General features: G+C 44.4%; 1 protein-coding gene across 1 annotated transcript in view; it reads right to left on the minus strand.

Annotated features, from left to right (window-relative positions):
- MRPS9 (mitochondrial ribosomal protein S9) overlaps positions 1-22,581 on the minus strand; it is a 470,563-nt gene that overhangs the window by 388,124 nt on the left and 59,858 nt on the right. Inside the window, exon 2 of the mRNA XM_078657998.1 lies at positions 16,756-16,935. Coding sequence (XP_078514124.1) covers positions 16,756-16,935 — 180 coding nt within the window. The remainder of the gene's footprint in view (positions 1-16,755; positions 16,936-22,581) is intronic.

The following is a 22,581-nucleotide window of genomic DNA, read 5'->3' on the forward strand; positions in this document are numbered from 1 at the left end:
GCCAGACAAAGATTCTTAGATGTGTGTGGTTACATACCCTCACCACCATCCACCCTGCGATCCACACAAAACTCACACACAAACTACTGTACTCCTATTTCTTCTAATCCTGCACAGCTCCAGGAACAAATCTGTACCTATGTTCAGCGGGTCTTTAAAAAAAATGCACCATACCCTGGAAACCAAATCGCAGATCGCTTTTTTGAATTATGAAGTGAGGGACATGTCTATTTGTGTTCATCCTTAGGCACACTTCCCCTTACATAAACAGCATTATGGTGATTACCACCCAGCTTCCCATTAAAGTTCAGTAAGCAATATTATGTTTGACGATTGCGGCTACATTCAAAATGCACGTCACTGTATATGACCCATGTTAGAATTGGGGGTCTCTAGTTGGCACAGGTACGTACTTGTGACAAATAGGGACCCTCTCCTCTAGTCGGGATAATGGGATTCCACTCCTAAAATAATCCCTGCTCACCCCCTTGGTAGCTTGGCACGAGCAGCAAGGCTTTATCTCAGAGGCGTTGTAAGTTAAGCATTTGTGACCACACACAGTAACCCAGTGACAACACTACAAATGGACACCACACAAGGTTGTATATCAAAAATAAGTATATTTTATATAGAGTTACCACAAGACCAATAAACGACAAAAAGAATCCACAGTACTATTAGATTCCAAGAGTTCTGGTTAAAAGGCTTAGTTCAAGGTTCTGTGCGAGTCGGTAGCCCGGTCTGGCTACAGCGTTGTTGAAATAACACAGAGTCTATCAAATCCAGCAGACCGCATCGGCACGGGCCCACTCAAATGTCGACAGACTCAGTCACAGTACCTTTTACTTGAGGCAGCCGGCACGGATGTGCGAGCCGGTTCCGGTGTTCGTCGCGGTGCAGAAAAGAAAGCGTTGCAGGACACATTGTCCCTCGATGCGGTGCAGGCAGTGGCCCGTTGACAGAGTCGGTGGATCCAAGGCGTGCGTTGCAGGGAGAGACGGTGCTTTGATGCGGGGCTTGCAGCTTGCGGTGCAGCAACAGAGCCGGAGTTCGGGAGCTGGCGTCGATCAGTCTGGACAGCGGTGCGAGTCGAGCGGTGCATCACGAAGCGTGTGAGGTGGTGCCCAACTCCGGTGCGTTCACAGGACTCGAAGTCAGCAGCAGTGACCGCGTTGTTCAGACCCGTACGAGTCGGTGTAGCGAGGCGTTGCACATCGCGGTGTCCACCAATCGCGGTGCAGGCAATGGTTCGTTGACGGAGTCAGGGAGCTCAGAGCTTGCGTTGGTCGAGGCGGACGTTGCTTGATGCGGTGCCTACAGGACACCGGGTCGGTTGTGTGAGTCGGTCACAGCTCCCTGCCTCTGTAGCTACTGAAACAGCGATTCCAGCAGCAATTCACAAAGGCTGGTGAAGTGTACTGGTCCTGAGACTACGGTCAGGGGGCAAGCAAGCTCTCTTCCAAGCCCTTGGAGATCTTTTCACAAGTTGAAAGTAAAGTACACAAAGGTATTTCTCCTCTCTCTGGCATTCAGGCAACCACTGCAGGCCAATCCCCCAAGCAGCACTTCAGCTTGGGATTAGTCTCTCCTCAGTTTCTTCAGGTTCCTCTCCTCAGCAGAGGTTTCGTCTTGTAAGTCCAGAAGTGATCTAATTTCTTGGGATCAGGGTCTGAATATTTATACCCCCAAATCCTTTGTTCTCTGAGGGGAGAGGGGCCGGTGCCCAGTCCAAACCAGTTCCGAAGCACTCTGTTTACCAGACTTCTCCTGTCCTTCACAGTGGAGGGCAGGAACATCAGACACCCCACAGGAGGCTGAGGCAGCATTGTGGAAGGCAAGTACAGCCCTGGAGCACTTTGTTGAAAGTCTTCCTTCTCTTCTTTCAGTGTGCAGGGCAGAAACATCCGACGCACCACAGGGGGTGGAGCCAGCACTATGGGGAGCGGGCACAGTCCTATTCAGGTCCCAGGTGCAACTCGTCCCTCCCATCTAGATACAGATCTCTCTATTCACCACTGGGCTGACTCATTCTATACCCTGGAATCCCCCAGCCCTGTCACTCAAACTCCAGACAAGGAATAAACAACCTAGCAGAGGCAGGCTTAAATGGTTAGGCGAGCAAATAACTACTTTCTAAAAGTGGTATTTGCAAACACAGAATATTAAAAATAAACTTCACTAAAAGATGTATTTTATTATTCTGAGTCCAGCATACTAAACTCGAATTTCTACCATGCTCTATGAGTCTGTTAGGATTATAAACTGTAATAATTCTAACAGCCCATTCTGGCCTATGAAGAACAGGTAGCCTTGCAATAGTGAAAAACGAAAATGGCTGTAATTCACTATTAGGACATGCCACACACATCAGGGCTTGCCCTACCTTATACTTAGCACCCTGCCCTTGGGCCTACCGGAATCAAGCATCCTAGGACCGGTTTCTGGCTATCAGCCATCATCAGCCAGGATAGCTTGACTCCAGTGGCGTGGAGAGCACGGGACTCACGTCTGAGCATACCCGTCCCACTTGGGGAGACAAATGCAAAAACAACAGTTGATGGACAGAATGCAGAACAATGTCATACATTCACCCCAGTACAGAGATTTGGGCCTAAATCCATCGTTTTTTTGCTCACGTGACGTGAGTCCCGTGCTCTCCACGCCACCGGAGTTAAGCTATCCTGGCTGAAGACGGCTGATAGCCAGAAACCGGTCCTAGGATGCTTGATTCCGGTCCAGGGAAGACATGGCTTGGCAGTTCGGGCTGGGCTGTTCCCATGAGGCACAGGGTCAAGGCTGATTTGCATATGGCCATGTCTGAACTAGGGTGGTGTGGTGAGCAAAAAAACGATGGATTTAGGCCGGATCTCTCTACTGAGGTGAATGTATGACATTGTTCTGCATTCTGTCCATCAACCGTTGTTTTTGCATTTGCCAATTTCTTTGTGGCAGAGTTTAAAAAAAAAATGTGTAAGTTGAGGCCCAGATTTTGCGACGGGGTTGCGTCAATATTTTGACACAACTCCAAAGCAAACTCAAATTTGTTAAATATTGCAATGTGCTAAAATGAACTCATACTAGACCTTCTAAACAAATGTTAAGTCTTAAGGTCTGATTTCACTTCCTGTGAGGTCATTGGTTGTGATCCCACTTCATGTGATGCCACTTTGATGTCGCGTGCTGTGATGTCACTTCCTGTGATGGCACGCGCTGTGATGTCGAGCCCTTTCTGACTAACTTGGTGAGTCTCCTCACTTCTATTTTTTTAAGGACTTGAGCCCTGCATACTTGCGTGGTCATTAAACTGATTGCTATTAAAATAGGCAATGGTAACTCCTGCTGTACACAGCACTGAAAAAGCGGAAGTGTGATAAAAAAACTATATAAAAACAAAGTATTATAAACATCAATTAATTTCTCTGCCATGAGTGCCTTAAAAGCATTTATGCATCTAGAAAGTAAAGTAGAGAAAGCTTGCTGAAAGAGTCTTATCTCTTAATAAATCGCTAATTTTAATGTGTAATGTTTGTTTGGGTGAACCACTTACCTACCAAATCATTGTTTGTGCCAAATCTTAAACTACAGCAATTGCATAACAGCAGAATTCGCATCAGGTTTAAGACGTTTTCTGCAATACAAAGGGGAGTGCCTCCCAATAGCCAGGCACGGTAGATAGACGCATAGGAAGTCTACCTAGATTACATTACCCTAGAGTCCTAGACTACAACTGCAAATCTAAACGTCTGGGCTACAATGTCACATATCACCCCCCTGCCACAGATGCAAACAGATTAGCCAGTCATCATGGGCAATGCCATGTCACGGATGGATACCTGGTGCACACATTCTCTTACAAACAGGTACAAGAAAACATGCTAATGTAAATGTAAATGTACAGGAATTTATATAGCGCAAATCACCAAGCGGTTTCTAAGCGCTTGCTTAGGGAACCCGTCCTGGTATTCCCCTGTGAGATAACCCCGGCAGGGTATCCGCAAGGTGAAAGCCAGGCATCCCGCCGCGAGGGGCCGTTGTGGAGATTAAGCAAGCTATTGCCCAGAGTCGCAGAGTGTGAACCCGTGAATCGAGTAGGCACCGGAGCGAGAATTGTCGAGTCCATTGACATTTTAGGACTCAAGACCCCGCCGAGCCGGGAATTGAACCCTGGTCCCGGGCTGACGTCTGCTTCCAGGTCTGCCTCCTCTAACCAGTGAGCCACGCTAATGTTTCAAAGAAACTGACACTTACCCTGAATCAATCTAAAAACAGAAATGCTCTGTGATTTGACGGTGTTCCCATGACACACTGATTAAAACACTACTTTCTTTGGTTAAGGCATCCCTCATACTATGTGGTACAAATATCTAGAAAGGATTGAAACTTCAACAATTAACTGATGGTATATTAAAGGGTCAATCCAAGGTACAGAATAAAAAACACAAGTTTCATTACCCAGTCCTTTATATCGACCAGTCACCAACAATAGGCATTCTAAAATGCACCTTTGTTGGAAGACTGTCACGACACGATTCGCGAATGGCTCCTTTAAATTTAAGTTCTGAATTATGAAGAACTCATGTGTGCTAGATCTTTAATAATCACACAATTTATATTTGCAAACGTTTTAGTTCATATTCAGCAGTATCAGGAAATGCCATAACTCACTTAGGTATCATTCATATGAATTGCAGATAAACACAGTGAAAACATGAAAGAACACATTTGCTCACAGGGTTATTCAACACTAACAACCCTCTTGAATTAGCTTTGCAGGTGTATCATGTCCCCAAAATGTATAGGAGGACAGTATTACAGATCAACTGCTTCTCATTATTTGTCCTCCATCTAGTTCCTTGAAACGGATCCATAGGTCTGAAAGAAATTGTAGAAGGTGCAAAATATACTCTTCTCTTAAAACAATATCCTTTTGTTGGTGTAGTGCACATTTGAGAATGAATCCAACATGTATTAAGGTATTCTAGTTTGTGGCATTTCCAAACGAGACTTTTAAGTAACTGTTGAATGTAAGAGGTCAAATAAAAATACTATCAGCAGTCATGAGAGACTAATAATGCTCGGTTGTTCTGGTTCCATTTATCAACGTTGTTACGGCCACTTTTTGCCTTTTCCACCTCAAACCAAGTGCTAATGACTGCACTGCCTCAATGGCGCACGAAGTCTGTGATTAAACAGATTTTACTGCCCCAACGGCCCTCTCCCTTTTAGATATCACTTTTATTTGTATCGCCAGAATGTTTGAAACATGTTCTTTTTCCCCTTAATGGATAATTCTGCACGTTCGAAGACAGGTTTTCAAGCAAACAACTGTCCTGGGGGAGCAGCCTGACTGTTAAAATCATTCTTGCGCTCACGCAGGCGCGCGCACACACACGCGCACACTCCCTGAATACAAATACGAGGCATCTCCGCCATTTGGTAAATACCAAGATTCAGTGTAGATTTTATTCCACGCACTCAATCACAGAAAACCGAGCTCGCGGTTCGGTGGGAGCTCTAGAGAGGAAAAATATAAATACATATTTCATCACACCGGTGGCTTTACTTACTAAGTCGCCGACAGAAGCTCTCATCTTATAGTCAAATCTCCACTTTTGTATTTTTGGAGGGTGTAATGCTATGCGTTAGAAGACATTTAATAAAACCGATTAGAAATGGCTTGTCTTTAACTAATTTAACAATATGAATACCATGCAGCTACAACTGGAAACCCAGGATGCCTATCTTGAAGGATGTGTTCAGAAACAGAAAAATATTGAGTGTAAGAGATGAGGTTTCGTTTTCCTATTTAGTTATTTTGTATCTTCCAGGGTGATCAGCATTCCTTACTTTTTATGGATTTCATTGTACAAAGAATTCGTGAGTGATGATTTTTTTAAATGTCCTTCTGTTCGCAGGAGTACAGATCCTAGGGTAAGGGGAAGTCACAAAGGTGCAGCAAGCGCACCTTATTTGCATAGTGTGCCCCATGGGTGTATTGCAGTCTCTGATTTTTATCACGGTAGGAATTTACTACTACCAAATCTAGGGACTTCGGAAAAGCCATATAGGAAGAGAGTACATATATCGTGGACCATTACAATATCATTTCAAAGTCAGCACCAAGGGGCTCAAACCAGACAGGTAAAGCATGTGCAACTTGTGGAAGTAAATTGGGGCCAAACCACCAGCCGTGCAACAGGACTCAAGAGTCCACTTCTCACTTTCAACCATTTTCTTTGCTTGCGTGGTAAGAAATAGAGCAAGTCAATTTTGCTGCTTGAATGTATTACCTGAGAGATTTCCCGTCCCCCACTATAGTGCTGTACTTTGGTGATCCTCCCCTTTCCCCCATCCTTCCATCTCCGCCACCCAGTCTTCCTTCTGTAATGTATGGCTCACGACATGCAGCACTCTGTTGCTCTATAGCAACTACGTTTTGTACTATACAAATTCTACATACATATATACATACACTTTTCTGATGAGGCCTATGTGACCTAAAAACATACATGCACGCAATGAAGTATATACACATACACACACATATATATATATATATATCCCAACACTACAATTGAGCCCTCTGTGGGAAAAAGCAACACAGTCGGAAATTTGGATCCATTTCATTCAGGATCAGATGCAGCATGAGACGCACTCCGGCACAGGCATCTCTCTTGTTCCTTGCCAAACCGGTTTCGGGATCGTCCTCCCTTTGTCAATGGCAGCTGTTCACTCAGAGAACCTGGCGTGCACTTTCATACTCAAGAGCCCACCCATGTGGGCGTGTCCAAACGGAATTGTGGTTCTTGTGGTGCTTGCGATTTACCTCAAGTGAGTAGGTTCTGCGTGGCAGCAAAGTCGAATAAAAGTTATAAAACCCCTGTGGGCTGATGCTTTGTGGCGTTGGGCATCCTGCTGTGTTAAATCATCTGATCACAGGACTCCGACCTCCCGCAGAGATGACATCACTTGGCGCCATCACGGGTCCGCCCTCGAGCGGCATACTTCATTCCCGCGGCTGGACTCAGGCCGCAAAACATCCCAACACTACAGTTGAGCCCTCTGTGGGAAAAAGCATCACAGTCAGAAATTTGGATCCATTTCATTCAGGATCAGATGCAGCATGAGACGCACTCCGGCACAGGCATCTCTCTTGTTCCTTGCCAAACCGGTTTCGGGATCGTCCTCCCTTTCTCAATGGCAGCTGTTCACTCAGAGAACCTGGCGTGCACTTTCATACTCAAGAGCCCACCCATGTGGGCGTGTCCAAACGGAATTGTGGTTCTTGCGATATACCTCAAGTGAGTAGGTTCTGCGTGGCAGCAAAGTCGAATAAAAGTTATAAAACCCCTGTGGGCTGATGCTTTGTGGTGTTGGGCATCCTGCTGTGTTTAATCATCTGATCACAGGACTCCGACCTCCCGCAGAGATGACACCGCTTGGCAGGGAGGACGATCCCGAAACCGGTTTGGCAAGGAACAAGAGAGATGCCTGTGCCGGAGTGCGTCTCATTCTGCATCTGATCCTGAATGAAATGGATCCAAATTTCCGACTGTGTTGCTTTTTCCCACAGAGGGCTCAACTGTAGTGTTGGGATGTTTTGCGGCCTGAGTCCAGCCGCGGGAATGAAGTATGCCGCTCGAGGGCGGACCCGTGATGGCGCCAAGCGGTGTCATCTCTGCGGGAGGTCGGAGTCCTGTGATCAGATGATTAAACACAGCAGGATGCCCAACGCCACAAAGCATCAGCCCACAGGGGTTTTATAACTTTTATTCGACTTTGCTGCCACGCAGAACCTACTCACTTGAGGCATATCGCAAGCACCACAAGAACCACAATTCCGTTTGGACACGCCCACATGGGCGGGCTCTTGAGTATGAAAGTGCACGCCAGGTTCTCTGAGTGAACAGCTGCCATTGAGAAAGGGAGGACGATCCCGAAACCGGTTTGGCAAGGAACAAGAGAGATGCCTGTGCCGGAGTGGTCTCATGCTGCATCTGATCCTGAATGAAATGGATCCAAATTTCTGACTGTGATGCTTTTTCCCACAGAGGGCTCAACTGTAGTGTTGGGATGTTTTGCGGCCTGAGTCCAGCCGCGGGAATGAAGTATGCCGCTCGAGGGCGGACCCGTGATGGCGCCAAGCGGTGTCATCTCTGCGGGAGGTCGGAGTCCTGTGATCAGATGATTAAACACAGCAGGATGCCCAACGCCACAAAGCATCAGCCCACAGGGGTTTTATAACTTTTATTCGACTTTGCTGCCACGCAGAACCTACTCACTTGAGGCATATCGCAAGCACCACAAGAACCACAATTCCGTTTGGACACGCCCACATGGGCGGGCTCTTGAGTATGAAAGTGCACGCCAGGTTCTCTGAGTGAACAGCTGCCATTGACAAAGGGAGGACGATCCCGAAACCGGTTTGGCAAGGAACAAGAGAGATGCCTGTGCCGGAGTGCGTCTCATGCTGCATCTGATCCTGAATGAAATGGATCCAAATTTCCGACTGTGTTGATTTTTCCCACAGAGGGCTCAACTGTAGTGTTGGGATGTTTTGTCCAGCTGCGGGAATGAAGTATGCCGCTCGAGGGCGGACCCGTGATGGCGCCAAGTGATGTCATCTCTGCGGGAGGTCGGAGTCCTGTGATCAGATGATTTAACACAGCGGGATGCCCAACGCCACAAAGCATCAGCCCACAGGGGTTTTATAACTTTTATTCGACTTTGCTGCCACGCAGAACCTACTCACTTGAGGTAAATCGCAAGCACCACAAGAACCACAATTCCGTTTGGACACGCCCACATGGGTGGGCTCTTGAGTATGAAAGTGCACGCCAGGTTCTCTGAGTGAACAGCTGCCATTGACAAAGGGAGGACGATCCCGAAACCGGTTTGGCAAGGAACAAGAGAGATGCCTGTGCCGGAGTGCGTCTCATGTTGCATCTGATCCTGAATGAAATGGATCCAAATTTCCGACTGTGTTGCTTTTTCCCACAGAGGGCTCAACTGTAGTGTTGGGATATATATATATATATATATATATATATATATATATATATATATATATATATATATATATACATACACACACATACACACACACATATATATATATATATATATACACACACACACACATATATATATACATATACATACACACACCCACGTTTGTTGGCGGGTGACTGTGAATCAACAGGTGAAAAACTTCCCAAGAATGAGCACAAAAGCTACTTATGCATTTCATTGTTTACAAGGAAGTTGTAGTTGTATTCCATTTTCTTATTACAGGAGACTCGTGGTGGCACAGCTACACCACAATACCAAAATCAGATCTACTATACATACATAAACACAGGCAAAATGGAGCAAACTGACGCCTACCATAACAGACAAATATGGTAGGAAACAAACTGATTGTGCCTCAATATGAGCCGTATCTTCCACAGGTTGAGAAATGGAAGAAAATGTGTTTGTTGCTAACATACTAAAGAGCAAAGTAAACACTGTGCAAAATGTGTGTTCTAGCAGCATTTTGTAAGTTATTACCCTGTAGTCCTCCAGGGTGTTAAAGTAGTATAATGCTAGTACTTGCTATTTGCACTTGAAAGCATTATAAAGGGTCCTTATTTCTCACTGGGTAACAGTGACACACAGCTCTTTCTAAATCAGGCCTCGAAAAATCATAACAATATTACTAGATCTGCAGGTCTAGTGACTTAAATAATCTACTCAACCAAAATATAATGCGCAACCCATAAACTGGTTTCAAATGATGTGATCCAGGACAAATATTTTAATTCACTGAGCCGCCATTTTCTTCTTTATCACATATGAGAACACCTTTAAATACGTGCAACATGTCTGCTACACAAAAAGACATTTGTTTGATTTAATAGACTAAACTCTTGCTCCATATATAATACAAATCAAGCAACATATAGGATACAAATGACCGCTGACTGGCCCCTTAGTTTATTACAAAAGATTTTCACTCTACCAGCAACTAAATATATGCTACCTGGTACTACTGTGTTGAGCAAATTCAGGACTCTTGTAAAGCATCATAGATAATGCATTTATCCCATACCACTATAAGGCTCTTGTCAGATGATAATCATACAGCTGCAGGGAAGACATCATTGAAAGGAAAAACAAGCAGGAAAAACTACTACTGTATATCTTTAATCACTACAGGAGGCTGCAGAGACAAACGTAGAGAATGTTTTTTTGACAGTAAAGTTCGGCAACAAAAGATCACCAAATTCAATACTCCAACGGGTGGATATGCACATCTATACAAACACAGAACAATACTACAGTTATTAAACCATGTAGAACAGAAAACATGTAGAACAGAAAACATTATCAGAGCGAATTCGAACATTCTCAGCAGGCAGTCAAAATGTTCTCAGAATCTTGAAGCTTCAAATGCACTGGCACATTTACCACAACTTGTGTTTTTATGTAAAACAGTTTCATCTCAAGAAAATTGTTCCACTATAAAAATATCTATGATTGTAGTAATTATTACAGCTGAAACAATTAAACACAATCCAAAAGTCTTTTTTTTAACCTCGAAAATATAAGGTTCCATTAACATTTAAAGTAGAGGTGGCTAGTGCTGGTCCACAATGTCATTTGCTGGACTTTCAAGAAAGCCACTAACTATGTAAATGATTTCCACTTACATTCATTCCATGACAACATATTTCAAGTGCATAGCCTTGAACTGTGTCGGGGGTCCAGTCCGGCTGGTCTACTTTTGACACTCTTGTACAATTATTCTCGATTATTAAAGATCTATTTAGTTCATGAATGTGTGCCACCAGCAGTAGAAGTGATGATTACTGCTACATCACGATTCACAACAGTATAAAATAGGTCAACAGGCTTCTCCATCTCAGTCCAGTCTTTGAAAGCTACAACCTGAGAAAGTACCCATGCTTAACACACCAAAACCAGTTTTAACCCCACTCCTGCTCTCCCAGGCAAAACCGTGTTATAAATCTTCTGATCACAAATCTGTGAAATACTCAAGCAATTCTTGGTCACTCCAGACCAGGCTAAAACAAGTGCTTTGAATCTTAGTAATCGAAAGCCTATCCCTTGATTCTGATCCCAATATCCAGATATGTAACATCACATTCTGCGCTAAAAAGCCCTGGAATAAGCAGCAACTCAAGAGGACCATCACTTACTCAGTAGCTATCCTATAAAACTACCCGTCAATCACGGGCCACAGTGGGTTATCAATACATGTACTGCTTGAATTTTCCTCTGCCCTGCTTGTATGCATTGTATTGTATTGTAATTGCATTTATATAGTGCGTACTACCCCCTGAAGAGGCGTCACATCGCTTTTTCGGCAAGTAGCACGCTACTCCGGGCCCCATAGAGGATTAGTGTTGAATTAGTATAGTGAAACATGCAAGTACCTTATAAGTGGTGGATAGGTTAGTCAGTTATTTGGATTTAGAAGGATAGAGGAGGACAAAGGTTTGTATTGATATAGCGCTTGTTGATGCACGCTTTTCAGGAAGCCTACAAAGGATTGGTGGTGAATTATTATGGTGAAATATGAAGTAATTTCAGTGGTGGATATTAGTCAGTTACTTGGAGTGAGAAGGATAGCGGAGGGATAAAAAGGTAAGAAAGATTTGCATTCATATAGCACTTGTTACCCCTGATGGGTGTTGAATCGCTTTTCTGGTGAGTAGCACGCCACTCCGGAACCCATAAAGGATTACTGTCGAAAATGAGTACAGTAAAAAAATATGAAGTAATTTGAGTAGTGGATATGTTATTCAGTTATTTGGGTAGTATATTAGTATAGTTTAATATGGAATTGGAGAAGTGAACAGGTTAGTCTGTTAATTTCGATTGAAAAGGATAGTGGAGGGATAAAAGAGTGAAAGATTTTTTTTTTAGGTCTTAGTAATAGGAGGAGGCTTTTGGATGAGTAAAAAGGAGTTTTGGAGGGGAGGACTCAGAGGAAAGAGTTTAGAAAGGTTTGTTTTAGGGGATCGGTATAGTAAAAGAGGTGTCAGATGATACAAGGAGGGGTAGAGTAGGAGAGAGTCTAGAAAGGGTTATTTTGGCAATCATAGTAGTGGTATGGGGTTTGGGATAAATGAGAGAGTGGGTGTAGAGGATATATTGATAGAGGTATAGGATGAGAGATAGGGTAGTGCATTGGAAGGAGTAGTAGAAGAAGTTTGAGATGAGTCAGAAGGTTGGACTAGAAGATATATTGAGGGAAGCATAGGCTGAGAAATAGGGTAGTGTATTGGAAATGCTAAATTAGAAGAAAGTGATACATATGTAGATCCATAATTACATTGACAGTATATGTGTTGCAAGAGTTACAAAGTGTGGTGGTGTGCAGTGTGTGTGTTGTGCGTTAGTGTTATTATGGTAGAAGGGAGAGGAAGGTGTTTGTTGGACAACTGATGGAAGGTCCGTTAGGTGGAATTACAGCAGGGAGAGTGTGTCTGAATGGGATGTAGTTATGTATGGTGTTGATTGGTGTTGTGTTAGTGATGAGTGTATTGGTTAGTGGTATAGGATAGAGTTGTGTATGGTTTGTAGGTGATGGTGGATATGTGTGGTAGTTGGGATAGTAGGGTGTGTAGATGTGGTTTGGTTGGGTTTGTAGTGCATGCTGGTATATTAATCTGTGCATAGTGTTGTGCGTGGTGTGCATTTGGTGTGAGTGTGTTGCTCTGTTTGTGGATGTGAATGGTGTGGGCTCGGAATTGCTAAATGAGAAAAAGGGCAGCATTTCTGGCCCTAGTCCGGGCCAGTCTCGAACAGGCTCAAACAGGAAACTGCCCTTGTCCTCTCGCCCTTAACAGGCTCTAACAGGAAACTGCCCTTGTCCTCTCGCCCTTAACAGGCTCAAACAGAAAATTGCCCTTGTCCTCTCTGCCCTTAGCCTCGACGCCCGGGCTGAGACGCCCTAAGCCTGGCCTTTTTTATAGCACTAGTAATCAGGTGACCTCTTCAGCCAATGGGAACCCTAGCTCTAATACTATCCAATCACAACACTAGCCCTAAAATCTAGGAACCAATAGGAGACCAGGACCTTACAGCCAATCTTAGCCCTAGTCCAAGCACCCAATCAGTTCAAAAACCCTGATCTCTACGTCCAATAAAGGCCCTAGCCCTACCAGTAGTCCCAAAACAAGTCCATGCAACCAATGGTACAGGTAGCCCTAGTCCCTACTTCCAATAGAAAGCCTAACCCTACTCTAAGTCCCACACCTAGTCCAGCAACCAATCACACCAGAAGCCCTACTCGTTACTTCCAATTAAAGGTCTAACCCTAGCCCTAGTCCCACCCTACTCCCAACAACCAATAACATAGGAAGCCCTAGTCCCTACTTCCAATAGAAATCCTAACCCTAGCCCTAGTCCCAACCCTACAATGAATGATATGGAGCAAATCTGGCTGGGCAGCAAGTAAACCCTGTTCGTTAATGGGTGTGCTCGGAGCTGATTCAAGACTGTTTACATGAAGTTGAGATTTACACGTCTTAATATTAAATGGCATTACATTTAATATATTTACCACTATGCGAGCAGTGAATGGTTAAGTGATGTGCTCAAAATCACATGATTTTTAATCTATTGCCAAAGTTAATTTTAGAGCCCAGTTCCTCAGGTTCAGATAGGTTTCTTACCCACTAGATTATATCTTCTCCATTCAGCTATTGCTATCAAACGGTATGTTACTCATAAAGCACTTCAGAGTCTCTCAGGGGTAGAAAGCGCTATAAAATTGCAATTACAATTGCAATACAGTACATTTCCACCAACCTCTAGTTTCCATTACAAACACCAGAACTGAGAAAGAAAGTGAATTGACCCACGCTTTTCATCAAAACAGACCATAATCAGCAGCGTTATGTACATGGCAAACAGATTGTTTCTATATTTGCAGAGCTTAAAATGAAATCATCTCATTACCCTGCATGTTCAATGAGTATCACGTTCTATTCTCTTGTCAGAAATTGCGAAATCCTCTCCGTCCCCTGTGTAGGCAATAATGGTCTGTTTAAAAATGAATTGCACGGAGTTCTTTCAGCAACTGACCAAATGCTTCATCTATATTTTGGAATGGAGACACACAAATTGACTAATTAACTTTAAAAAATCATTTGTTATGACATGTGGGCCAGGGGCCAAACAACTGAACTCCATCTCAATTGGATCAGAGAAGCTATACTCCACCAAATCATTTCCATATTTAGGCATGGTCTTTGCTGCGAACGGCCTGTGGAGTGGGCATCTCGCCCACGCCACAGGCAAGTTCTCAAAGGCCATAAATTCCATCCTTGCCTTGCCACGACCAAAAAGGTCAGAAACAACCGGGGCAATTATGAAAATCTACAAATTGCAATGTGTTCCGGTTGCAACCTATGGAGCAGAAATTTGGGGGATAGTGAGCCCATCTAGCCTGCAGACAGAAGAAAACCGGTTGTGCAGAAAAGTTTTAGGAGCTCCGATCTCCTCTTCTGGGTATATCTGTCATGCCGAGCTCAACTTGCCCTACATAACCGACTTCATTGCCACGCGACCCGCAACATTTTGGCTGTCGATTTGGGCTAATGAACGTGCCACCTTGACACAGGACATTGTATCTGAATGTCTAAACTGTGACAAGGGTATGAGCATCCCGTGGCTCCGGGCAACAAAGGAAAGCCTGGATAGTATTGGGAAAATCAATCTTTTTAACGACCCTGCCCAGATTAAGAACTCAGATAAGAAGGTCATACAAACCGAACTTTATGCCCTCTTTAGGGAAAAGAGGTTGGAGATAGAGTTACAAAAACAAACTGTTAAATCTTATGTGACTAATATAAACAATGATCTATCACCACAACGAATACCTTTATACCTCAGACTCCCTCTGACCAACTGGGAGAGGTCGCTGTTATTCCGCCTAAGAGCTGGATCTACAAAATACTCACTCTGCTTTCCCATGGGCCACAGCACTTCGAACTCTGGGCACGAGCTAAGCCCCTGCCCCTGTGATGGTCACAGCAGACAAAACGACCTGCATTTCTTTTTCCATTGTAAATTTTTTATGAAATATATCAAGTGGTTCTTAGCTCCATACTTTAAAAAACAAAGGCCAGTTTCCCTAAATCAATCTTATGTAATGTTTTTAAACTTAGACAATGCAGATCTGATTTTTCGTGCAACCTCATTTCTGAAAGTTATTTTTTACGCACGGAAATCTATGGAACCTCCCTGAAATGCCCATGTACCCAAGAAGAATGTCTCCTATGCAACAGCACTTTGGTTACCTATAATGTATATTGGAATGCACTTTAATAACCTGATCTAGACTGTTTACATCATCATTGCTGCTCTCTTTTCTTTTAATTATTTTTATGGTAACTGTGTAAAATTATTTTTTAAAAACGTGTTTTATGTCTATGTGACTTTTATGGATTTTTTGCAATCCGAATAAAGTTTTCTTTGAATTGAATTGAATTGACTAATTGTCAAAAAAACAGCAACAAGAATACAGAGCTCCAGCTAAAAGAACAAGAGACCAACATTGCCAGCCACCACACAGCTACCTACACGCTAACCCAGTTAATTCACACTCTTAAAAACAGGTAACATTCAATCAGCCAGTGAGTGTCCCTTGACTCAACTCCTTGTTAATCCAGTTAAAAAAAGGTCCCTGCTTCAGCATCCTAAACATTCAGAGTGAACACAAACTGCCTACACTCCCAACCTGCATATTCTCGATACAGCCAGCTAAAACCATTTCCTAATTCAGTTTGATTTTCTTTTAACCCAAATCCGACATATACACACTCCAGCTAGCTTGAAGTGTGGCCCAAAGCTAGTGGAGGTCATACATTGATGGGACTACACCCAACTCTACAGCAGTCCCATTGGCTAATTGTTTACTCATTCTTAAAATTCGAATCTCTTAGCTTCACATAGGGGCATCCACACAAAGGGAGCCTCACAGTGGGTCATCAACGTAACCAGAAATGCCACAAAAATGGCACTACTAAGCACAAAATATAAAGTGATCAAATGCAGGGTCGGATTCCTTTAAAGTGCCCATCTCCTTTTCTGGAAACTCGCATATGCCCACATCAAGAACATAGCAAAATTCCTTGCTATCTATGAAAAACTGTCAAATACATTTCTTTAATGGTCGTCAGCAGGCTCCACTTGGCCACCTATTTCCCCTTAACTGGCTGTCACCTCTCTCTCCCAATTGATCTGCCCATCCTTGCATATATTCCTGCTATACGTGTATACATACCACCAGATAAACGTCAAATAAGTCAATAACATTATATATATATATATATATATATATATATATATATTCTCCAAGCAAAAAACAATGCTCTGTCAATCTTCACTGGCACCAAAGCAAAAGAACAACAAACACACAACAGCTCCAATTCAGCGTGAACTCCGCAAAGTGGGTTTGAGCGGCCTCTGTTGTGGTTTTTCGCCTTTACCCAGATCAGAGCGTAGCTTTCCACAGTAAGGCACAATTCCTGTGTTTCAACCGGAGAAGACTTAATACTAAGCAGTGGTGTCTCGCCTCCTGTAGTACCGATCATGTTCCTGATGCATAGCGGTATTCGACGCCGTGCCAGGACTTTGATTGAAATTCACAGAGAGCAGGGGGACTCCCGCTTAAAGTGCTTCCCATATTTCAGACTCGACAGTAAATTGCTTCACCAACCGAGAATCTATACTCACATCAATATCCTCTTGAGAAAAGCTTTCTGGATCCTCTCCCATCATGTTGGCTAAATGTCTCTTTCCAATGTTGAACTCTTCAATCTGTTTCTTAATAAAGGCCTCTGTGTACTTTTCAGGTCCGGAGGCTGCAGCATGTTTCCTCTGCACTGCTGCACTGGTAGAGGTTAGCCTGAAAGACTGAGTCGAAAGAAAAAAGGCAGGTTTTAATCCAATAATTTTTTTCTCTACATGCTGAATTGTAAAAGACTGATTAGAATAAAGTTTGTAGAGACTTTCACAAATTACACCGTAAAGGGGCCGAGTCTACAATAGTAGGTGAAGCACAGTAATTCAGCAAGAATTTTTTTATTTTAAAACTAAGCTAAAGAAATATATATTTCTGTTGCTTCTAGTAGGGTGGGACTGTGATAAAAGTATTCATAAGTATGCAGCAAAAAGTAATCAAAATACACTGCCAACAATCTCATGAAAAGTGCGACAAATTCTTTACAAATGAGAAACACTGAATTTCTTTCAGCAAGCTTCCAAAAACTGAGAAAATATATAAAATATTCACGTTGTAAAAATAATAATGATAATTAGTGGCTTTCAGCAACAGCCCGTACTTGCAATGCCTCTTAAAAAGCATTGGCAAAGCCAATAGGTTTTGTTTTAATGTGCGAACACAGGGAAACACAGGCATTCACACTGAACAGGCAATCTGTGCATTGTATCGCTTCAACCTGCTCCCATGAATGCGGCATCTTTTTTATTTTCCAAACCTTGATGCAACATCACCAGGAAATACTTTTAGGAGCACACATCACATTTATGAGCCAAACCACACTTAGATGCAAAATCACCCGCAAAGCAATATCATCTGCAGTTTGGAGATGCATTTAGGAGTAAAAATCATGTTTAGAATCAGAAACGTATTTCGTTGCAAAAAATCACTCTTGGTGCAATATCACATTTATGATCAGAATCACTTGAGGTGCAAATCATGTTTCGTGCAAAGTAAGCATCATCAAGGTATATTTAGGTGCAAACTGGGACAAAGGTGAAAAATCATACAATGGTGCTTCTCGTTTTATGTTATTTGTCTAGAAAACTAGATTAAAGTACCTGGAAGCCACTGCATGAATAACATTCTTATGATCGAATGTACTGCTGATTTTTATCCTTCCAGACCTAGTTTATCTACTATACATTGTGTGCTTTATATTATTATTTGCAAACATATGAACTGGACATGATGTATTTTATTTTATACTTAACAGTTCTACTTGTATATATTTCTGTTTTTATTTTATGGATATGCTTACCTGAAATAAACTTGATTGATTGACAGAGGTGCAAAATCACACAAAAGTGTAACATCAGCCAGAGTGAGGCAACAATTTTAGTAGCAACCCCACATTTAGGTGGGCTACATTTAGGTGGGCTAATGGTGCCACATCAACAAAAGTGCAGAAACACTTAAAAGAACAAATGTGTCTACTTGTAGTGCATCAACTGTTCATTGCAACGTCCCTGCATTCCAATGAGAGGCATTCTTTAGGAAGGTAGGCTAACACACCTAAAACCCAACGGTTAGCAGTGACAGTGAAAAACTCTCCAGACCAAAGCCAAAATATGAGTGACACTTCCTCCAAGCAATGGGTAAAAGAGATGACTAAATCAAACTAATGGCTGAAAAGAAAAGATTCACATTCCCTTCTATGTATGTTTTTGGTGACCTAAAATGTGACAAGATGTAAAGCTCTCTGTGGCCACACCTAAAAAGAAGTACCTTCTTACAACAGATTGTTTAGTCATAGTAGCTAAGTCACTTGTGTAAACACAAATATTCTTTTAAAAAGCGCTCTGCTCCCATACAGCATAGGCTAACTGCATAGCTATTGCACACAGCTACATCACCTCTGCAGCACACCACTTATTTTCTTATCAATTTAAAGTGCCATCAAAGACTAGATGTCTCTCTTCTTTCGACAACTAAAAGTGTCCACCACAATTTGTTCCAATACGTTTGCCACCAGTGTTTATATTCTAAATATCTTGTGTTTGCAATAGATTGTGCTTATTTTCAGGCTGCCAAAATGCAAACATCTAAACTCGCCCGCAAGTGCAGGGTGTCACCCGCCTTCACTCATATTCATTCACCAGACAAGAAAATGCCTCCCAGGTACTTCAATCAATCCATCCGCCCTGAAAACCAAAACCATCCAAAACTGCTTACCTCTTCATTGATATCAATGCGAACACCCTGCAAAGTCTCAACCTCTTTGGAAACTCAGAGGAGTCAGAGGTGTGCAGACAGTTGAATGATACAGGTTCCATCTACATTAACCCCTTCAGCGCGGCGCAGATTCCTGCGCTGTGCTGAAGGTTCTAATGAGCCTACCGGCTCAAGACGGAACGGTTCCGTCATGAGCACAGCTCAACCGACGCTCATGACGGAACCGTTCCGTCATGAGCATCGAAGGGGTTAAACATTTCTTCGGTCTCGATATCAGGGATACTGCCTAGGCGCTGGCTCTCTCGAAGCAGGATGGTGGTAATGCCATACTCACCATGTGCCCTTGAACATATACTTTCCCACTAACAACTTTTCTACGTTTCCTATTTGCTCTCAGAGGTTCATAATTTCGATAACAATGTCAATTTCCTCCATCTTGACTGGGTATCCCCTACATTTGGAACTCTTCAACCTCACCTGCAAGTCGCCTGCCACTCAACAACCAGCATACTTGGCCAAGAAGTTGTCAGTATCCAGTGTCACCAGTTACATTGTCCCAATCGAATATAATTAAGCAGCTCCTCTCCACTGAAACTCTCTTTCTAGTTGTTATCAGGCTACAGCCAATCCTCAATAACATTTTATTTGGGCACTGAAAAGGTACCTGTTTAAGGAACCTGTTGTGTCCTAAGTAGAAAGACACCAGGAGCCAGGATGTATATTTAGGTCTTCTTTATTCAGTCTTTAATTTTAGGTTACATCTGTCTTGACTCCAGCCAGCCTAGTGTGGTACCAGTCCCACCAGGAGCAGCCTGCCTAGCTGCTCTGCCACATTCATCCCACTCAGACACCCAGGCATTCCACGCATCACAGGCACACCAACATTCTAAGACCAAGTCACACTCTGGCTGAGCAGCTAGAGGCAGCAGGGCTAGAGTACATGTTATACTAGTAAATAAGATATAACAGAACCTTTACAAGTTTGTCATATTAAGCTAGCGATCATCACTTCTGCTACTTCGCCTTAGGTTCACTTTTTTGTGCACTGTAAGTTTTCTACTCTTTACTTTGCCTAGCCTTATTTACAGTCTTCCTTTCCTTTATGTAAATTCGTTACAGTAATGCATTTCATGTTATCCAGTATGAATATGTAAAAATAATAAATCAATAAATAAACCAACAAAAGAGTAGGGGGGGTTCAGGAGTTATTCTTAAGCGCCGCTGACGCAGCTAAATGCTGGGGTTCCCAAATACCAAGGCTGCCTAGCCTCGATTCCACCTCACGCCTCTTTCTTCCAGCAACTGTCTCTTTATCTCATTCATGCAGGTTTTTTTCATCCCTGCTTTCACCTTCTGTCGCCGTTTTCTTTTCTTTACTCATTCTCCTATTTTTGTCTTTCTCTCACTTGCTGTGGGTCTAAGTCTGAGGAAGAAAAATAAGTCTGTAGTCACCAAAAGGGTACTGGTGACCACCACCTGCAACTACCAACACAAACTAAGCACTAAATAGGGCACAATATTACTTACTGAGGCGAAAAGGGGCCAGTACCTTAACCTTTCAATAAAAAAAAAGAATATTTCACAGCAGGAGATTTAATGGTCAGGAATACCAGGATACCTAGTTGGTACACCTTACTAGCCAATAGCAAAGCACCAAGTCTCGCAATTAAAGAGCATGTCATTTAGAGTAAACAGGGTACGTGATAACTGCATCAACAGGCAAACAAAAGTGAATGTGGACTCATTCTATATAAATCTTGCTGGTGTGGGGGGCGGAGCTAGCAGGCGACAGGAATGGCCGCGTAGTCCCCGAGCTCCGCAGGCACCTTTACATAATCCTGCACTATCCTGCAAAGTTGTGCATTTATAGGCACTACCGACACCCCAGCTGCTCGCGGAACCTCCAGGGACCGATCCGATCCGGCAGGGAAGAGCACACAACAGCCCGTGCTGAGGCGGACGACTCGCTCTCCTGGGCGCTGGGTGGGCCTGCAGACCGCGGCCTCCGGTGATCCCTAGACCGGACCTGCGTGAGGGGGCGTGCGGCCGCAGGGCGGGACAATCTCCCTGGTGGGCCCTGGCGCGGCTCCAGGCTCCCGCGGATCTAGCGGTGGACAGCGGTTGCCGCGACGAGCTACCGGCGGCTCCCGCTCGAGGCTGCACCGCGCTCACAGACACAACGGCGGGTCGGCTCCGCCGGGTTTGAGGTGGCTCACGGCGCCATTCCTTGCAGCGCACATCGCGGTGAGCAGGGGAGGCTGCAACGCACTCCAGCGGATCAGGAGCAAAATGTCTATGTGGACAGTGGGTGAGACAGACCCCCGGGTCTGGTGAGGCCACCCTCCCCCCCTCCATTACTTTAACCCAGGACATCCAATTGCCACAAGACAGGGGTGATAGCGACCCCTGCAGCTGCCCGCTTCCCTATTCAGAACGCCTGGCCCAAATGCGAGTGACTCTGTTTTTTTGGGGGGAATAGGCCAGGGTTCCCCTCGCTCCTGCAGGAGGTCATCACTATCGCGCGGCGGAGCGCCCCTCAACCGGGCCTGGGCAGACGACCTCCTTCTCCACTACATCGAGAGAGTGAGGGGGTGAGTGGGGAGAGACCTTACCCCTAATCCCTCTATGCTGGGAAGCGTGCATAGCGCCCTGAAGACAAGGTGCCCGACCGTGCCGCTACAGTCCCTTTGGCATTTGGGCGCAGTTCCCGGTGGCACGCAGCGAACCGCGTGGCACTACCGAACATGGGCAAAGGGGACAGGACGCAGAGTAAGCTCCCCATCTCGCAGAGGCGGCTGCCGGTGCAAAGCCCCACGGCGCAGCGTGATGAGGAAGCGCGGACGGGGGAGATACACCCCGAAGACTCCGATATAAAGACAATGCTCCGCTCCATGGAACAAAATATTCAGACGAACATAGCGGCGTGGGATCCAAGATGGACGCTATGTCCTACAGAATGGATCGCATGGCGGAACGTCTTGACAAGCACACAGAGCGGCACGACATGGCTGACCGACGGATCACGGAGGTGGAGGAGGCCCAAACGGAGCTGGACACAGCCCGACGGCGGGCGGAGACACTCATAAGAACGCTTCAGGACAAGACAGAGGACTTAGAAGCGAGGTCCGGTCGCTGCAACCTACGCATCACAGGCCTTCCAGAGACCACCCAGACGGGGAAGATGGAACTGTTCGTAGAACGCTTGCTCACTACACTGCTGGGCGACGGAGTGTTCCCTGCAATGTACGTCGTGGAGCGCACACATCGCACGCTAGGCCCAAAACCTAACCCCGGTTTCCCTCCTCGACCGGTAATAGCAAAGCTGCTAAACTATCGAGACAGGGACACGGCGCTCAGGTTGGCACGCACCAAGGGGAACCTGCAATACGAAGGGTCTGCGATTTCCATTTTTCTGGATTTCACGGCCAGAGTGCAGGAGGCACGGAAACATTTCGCCCCTCACAAGAAGCGACTTAGGGACATGGGCCTCGATTATGCAATGTTATATCCGGCCAAATTGCGAGTGAATAGACAAGGACATTCGCATATTTTCACGGACCCAGCAGAATTGCAGAAAGCCATGAAAACATGGGCTAGGGAGATGA

Source organism: Lissotriton helveticus, chromosome 8 (assembly GCF_964261635.1).
Source record: "Lissotriton helveticus chromosome 8, aLisHel1.1, whole genome shotgun sequence".
Taxonomy (NCBI): domain Eukaryota; kingdom Metazoa; phylum Chordata; class Amphibia; order Caudata; family Salamandridae; genus Lissotriton; species Lissotriton helveticus.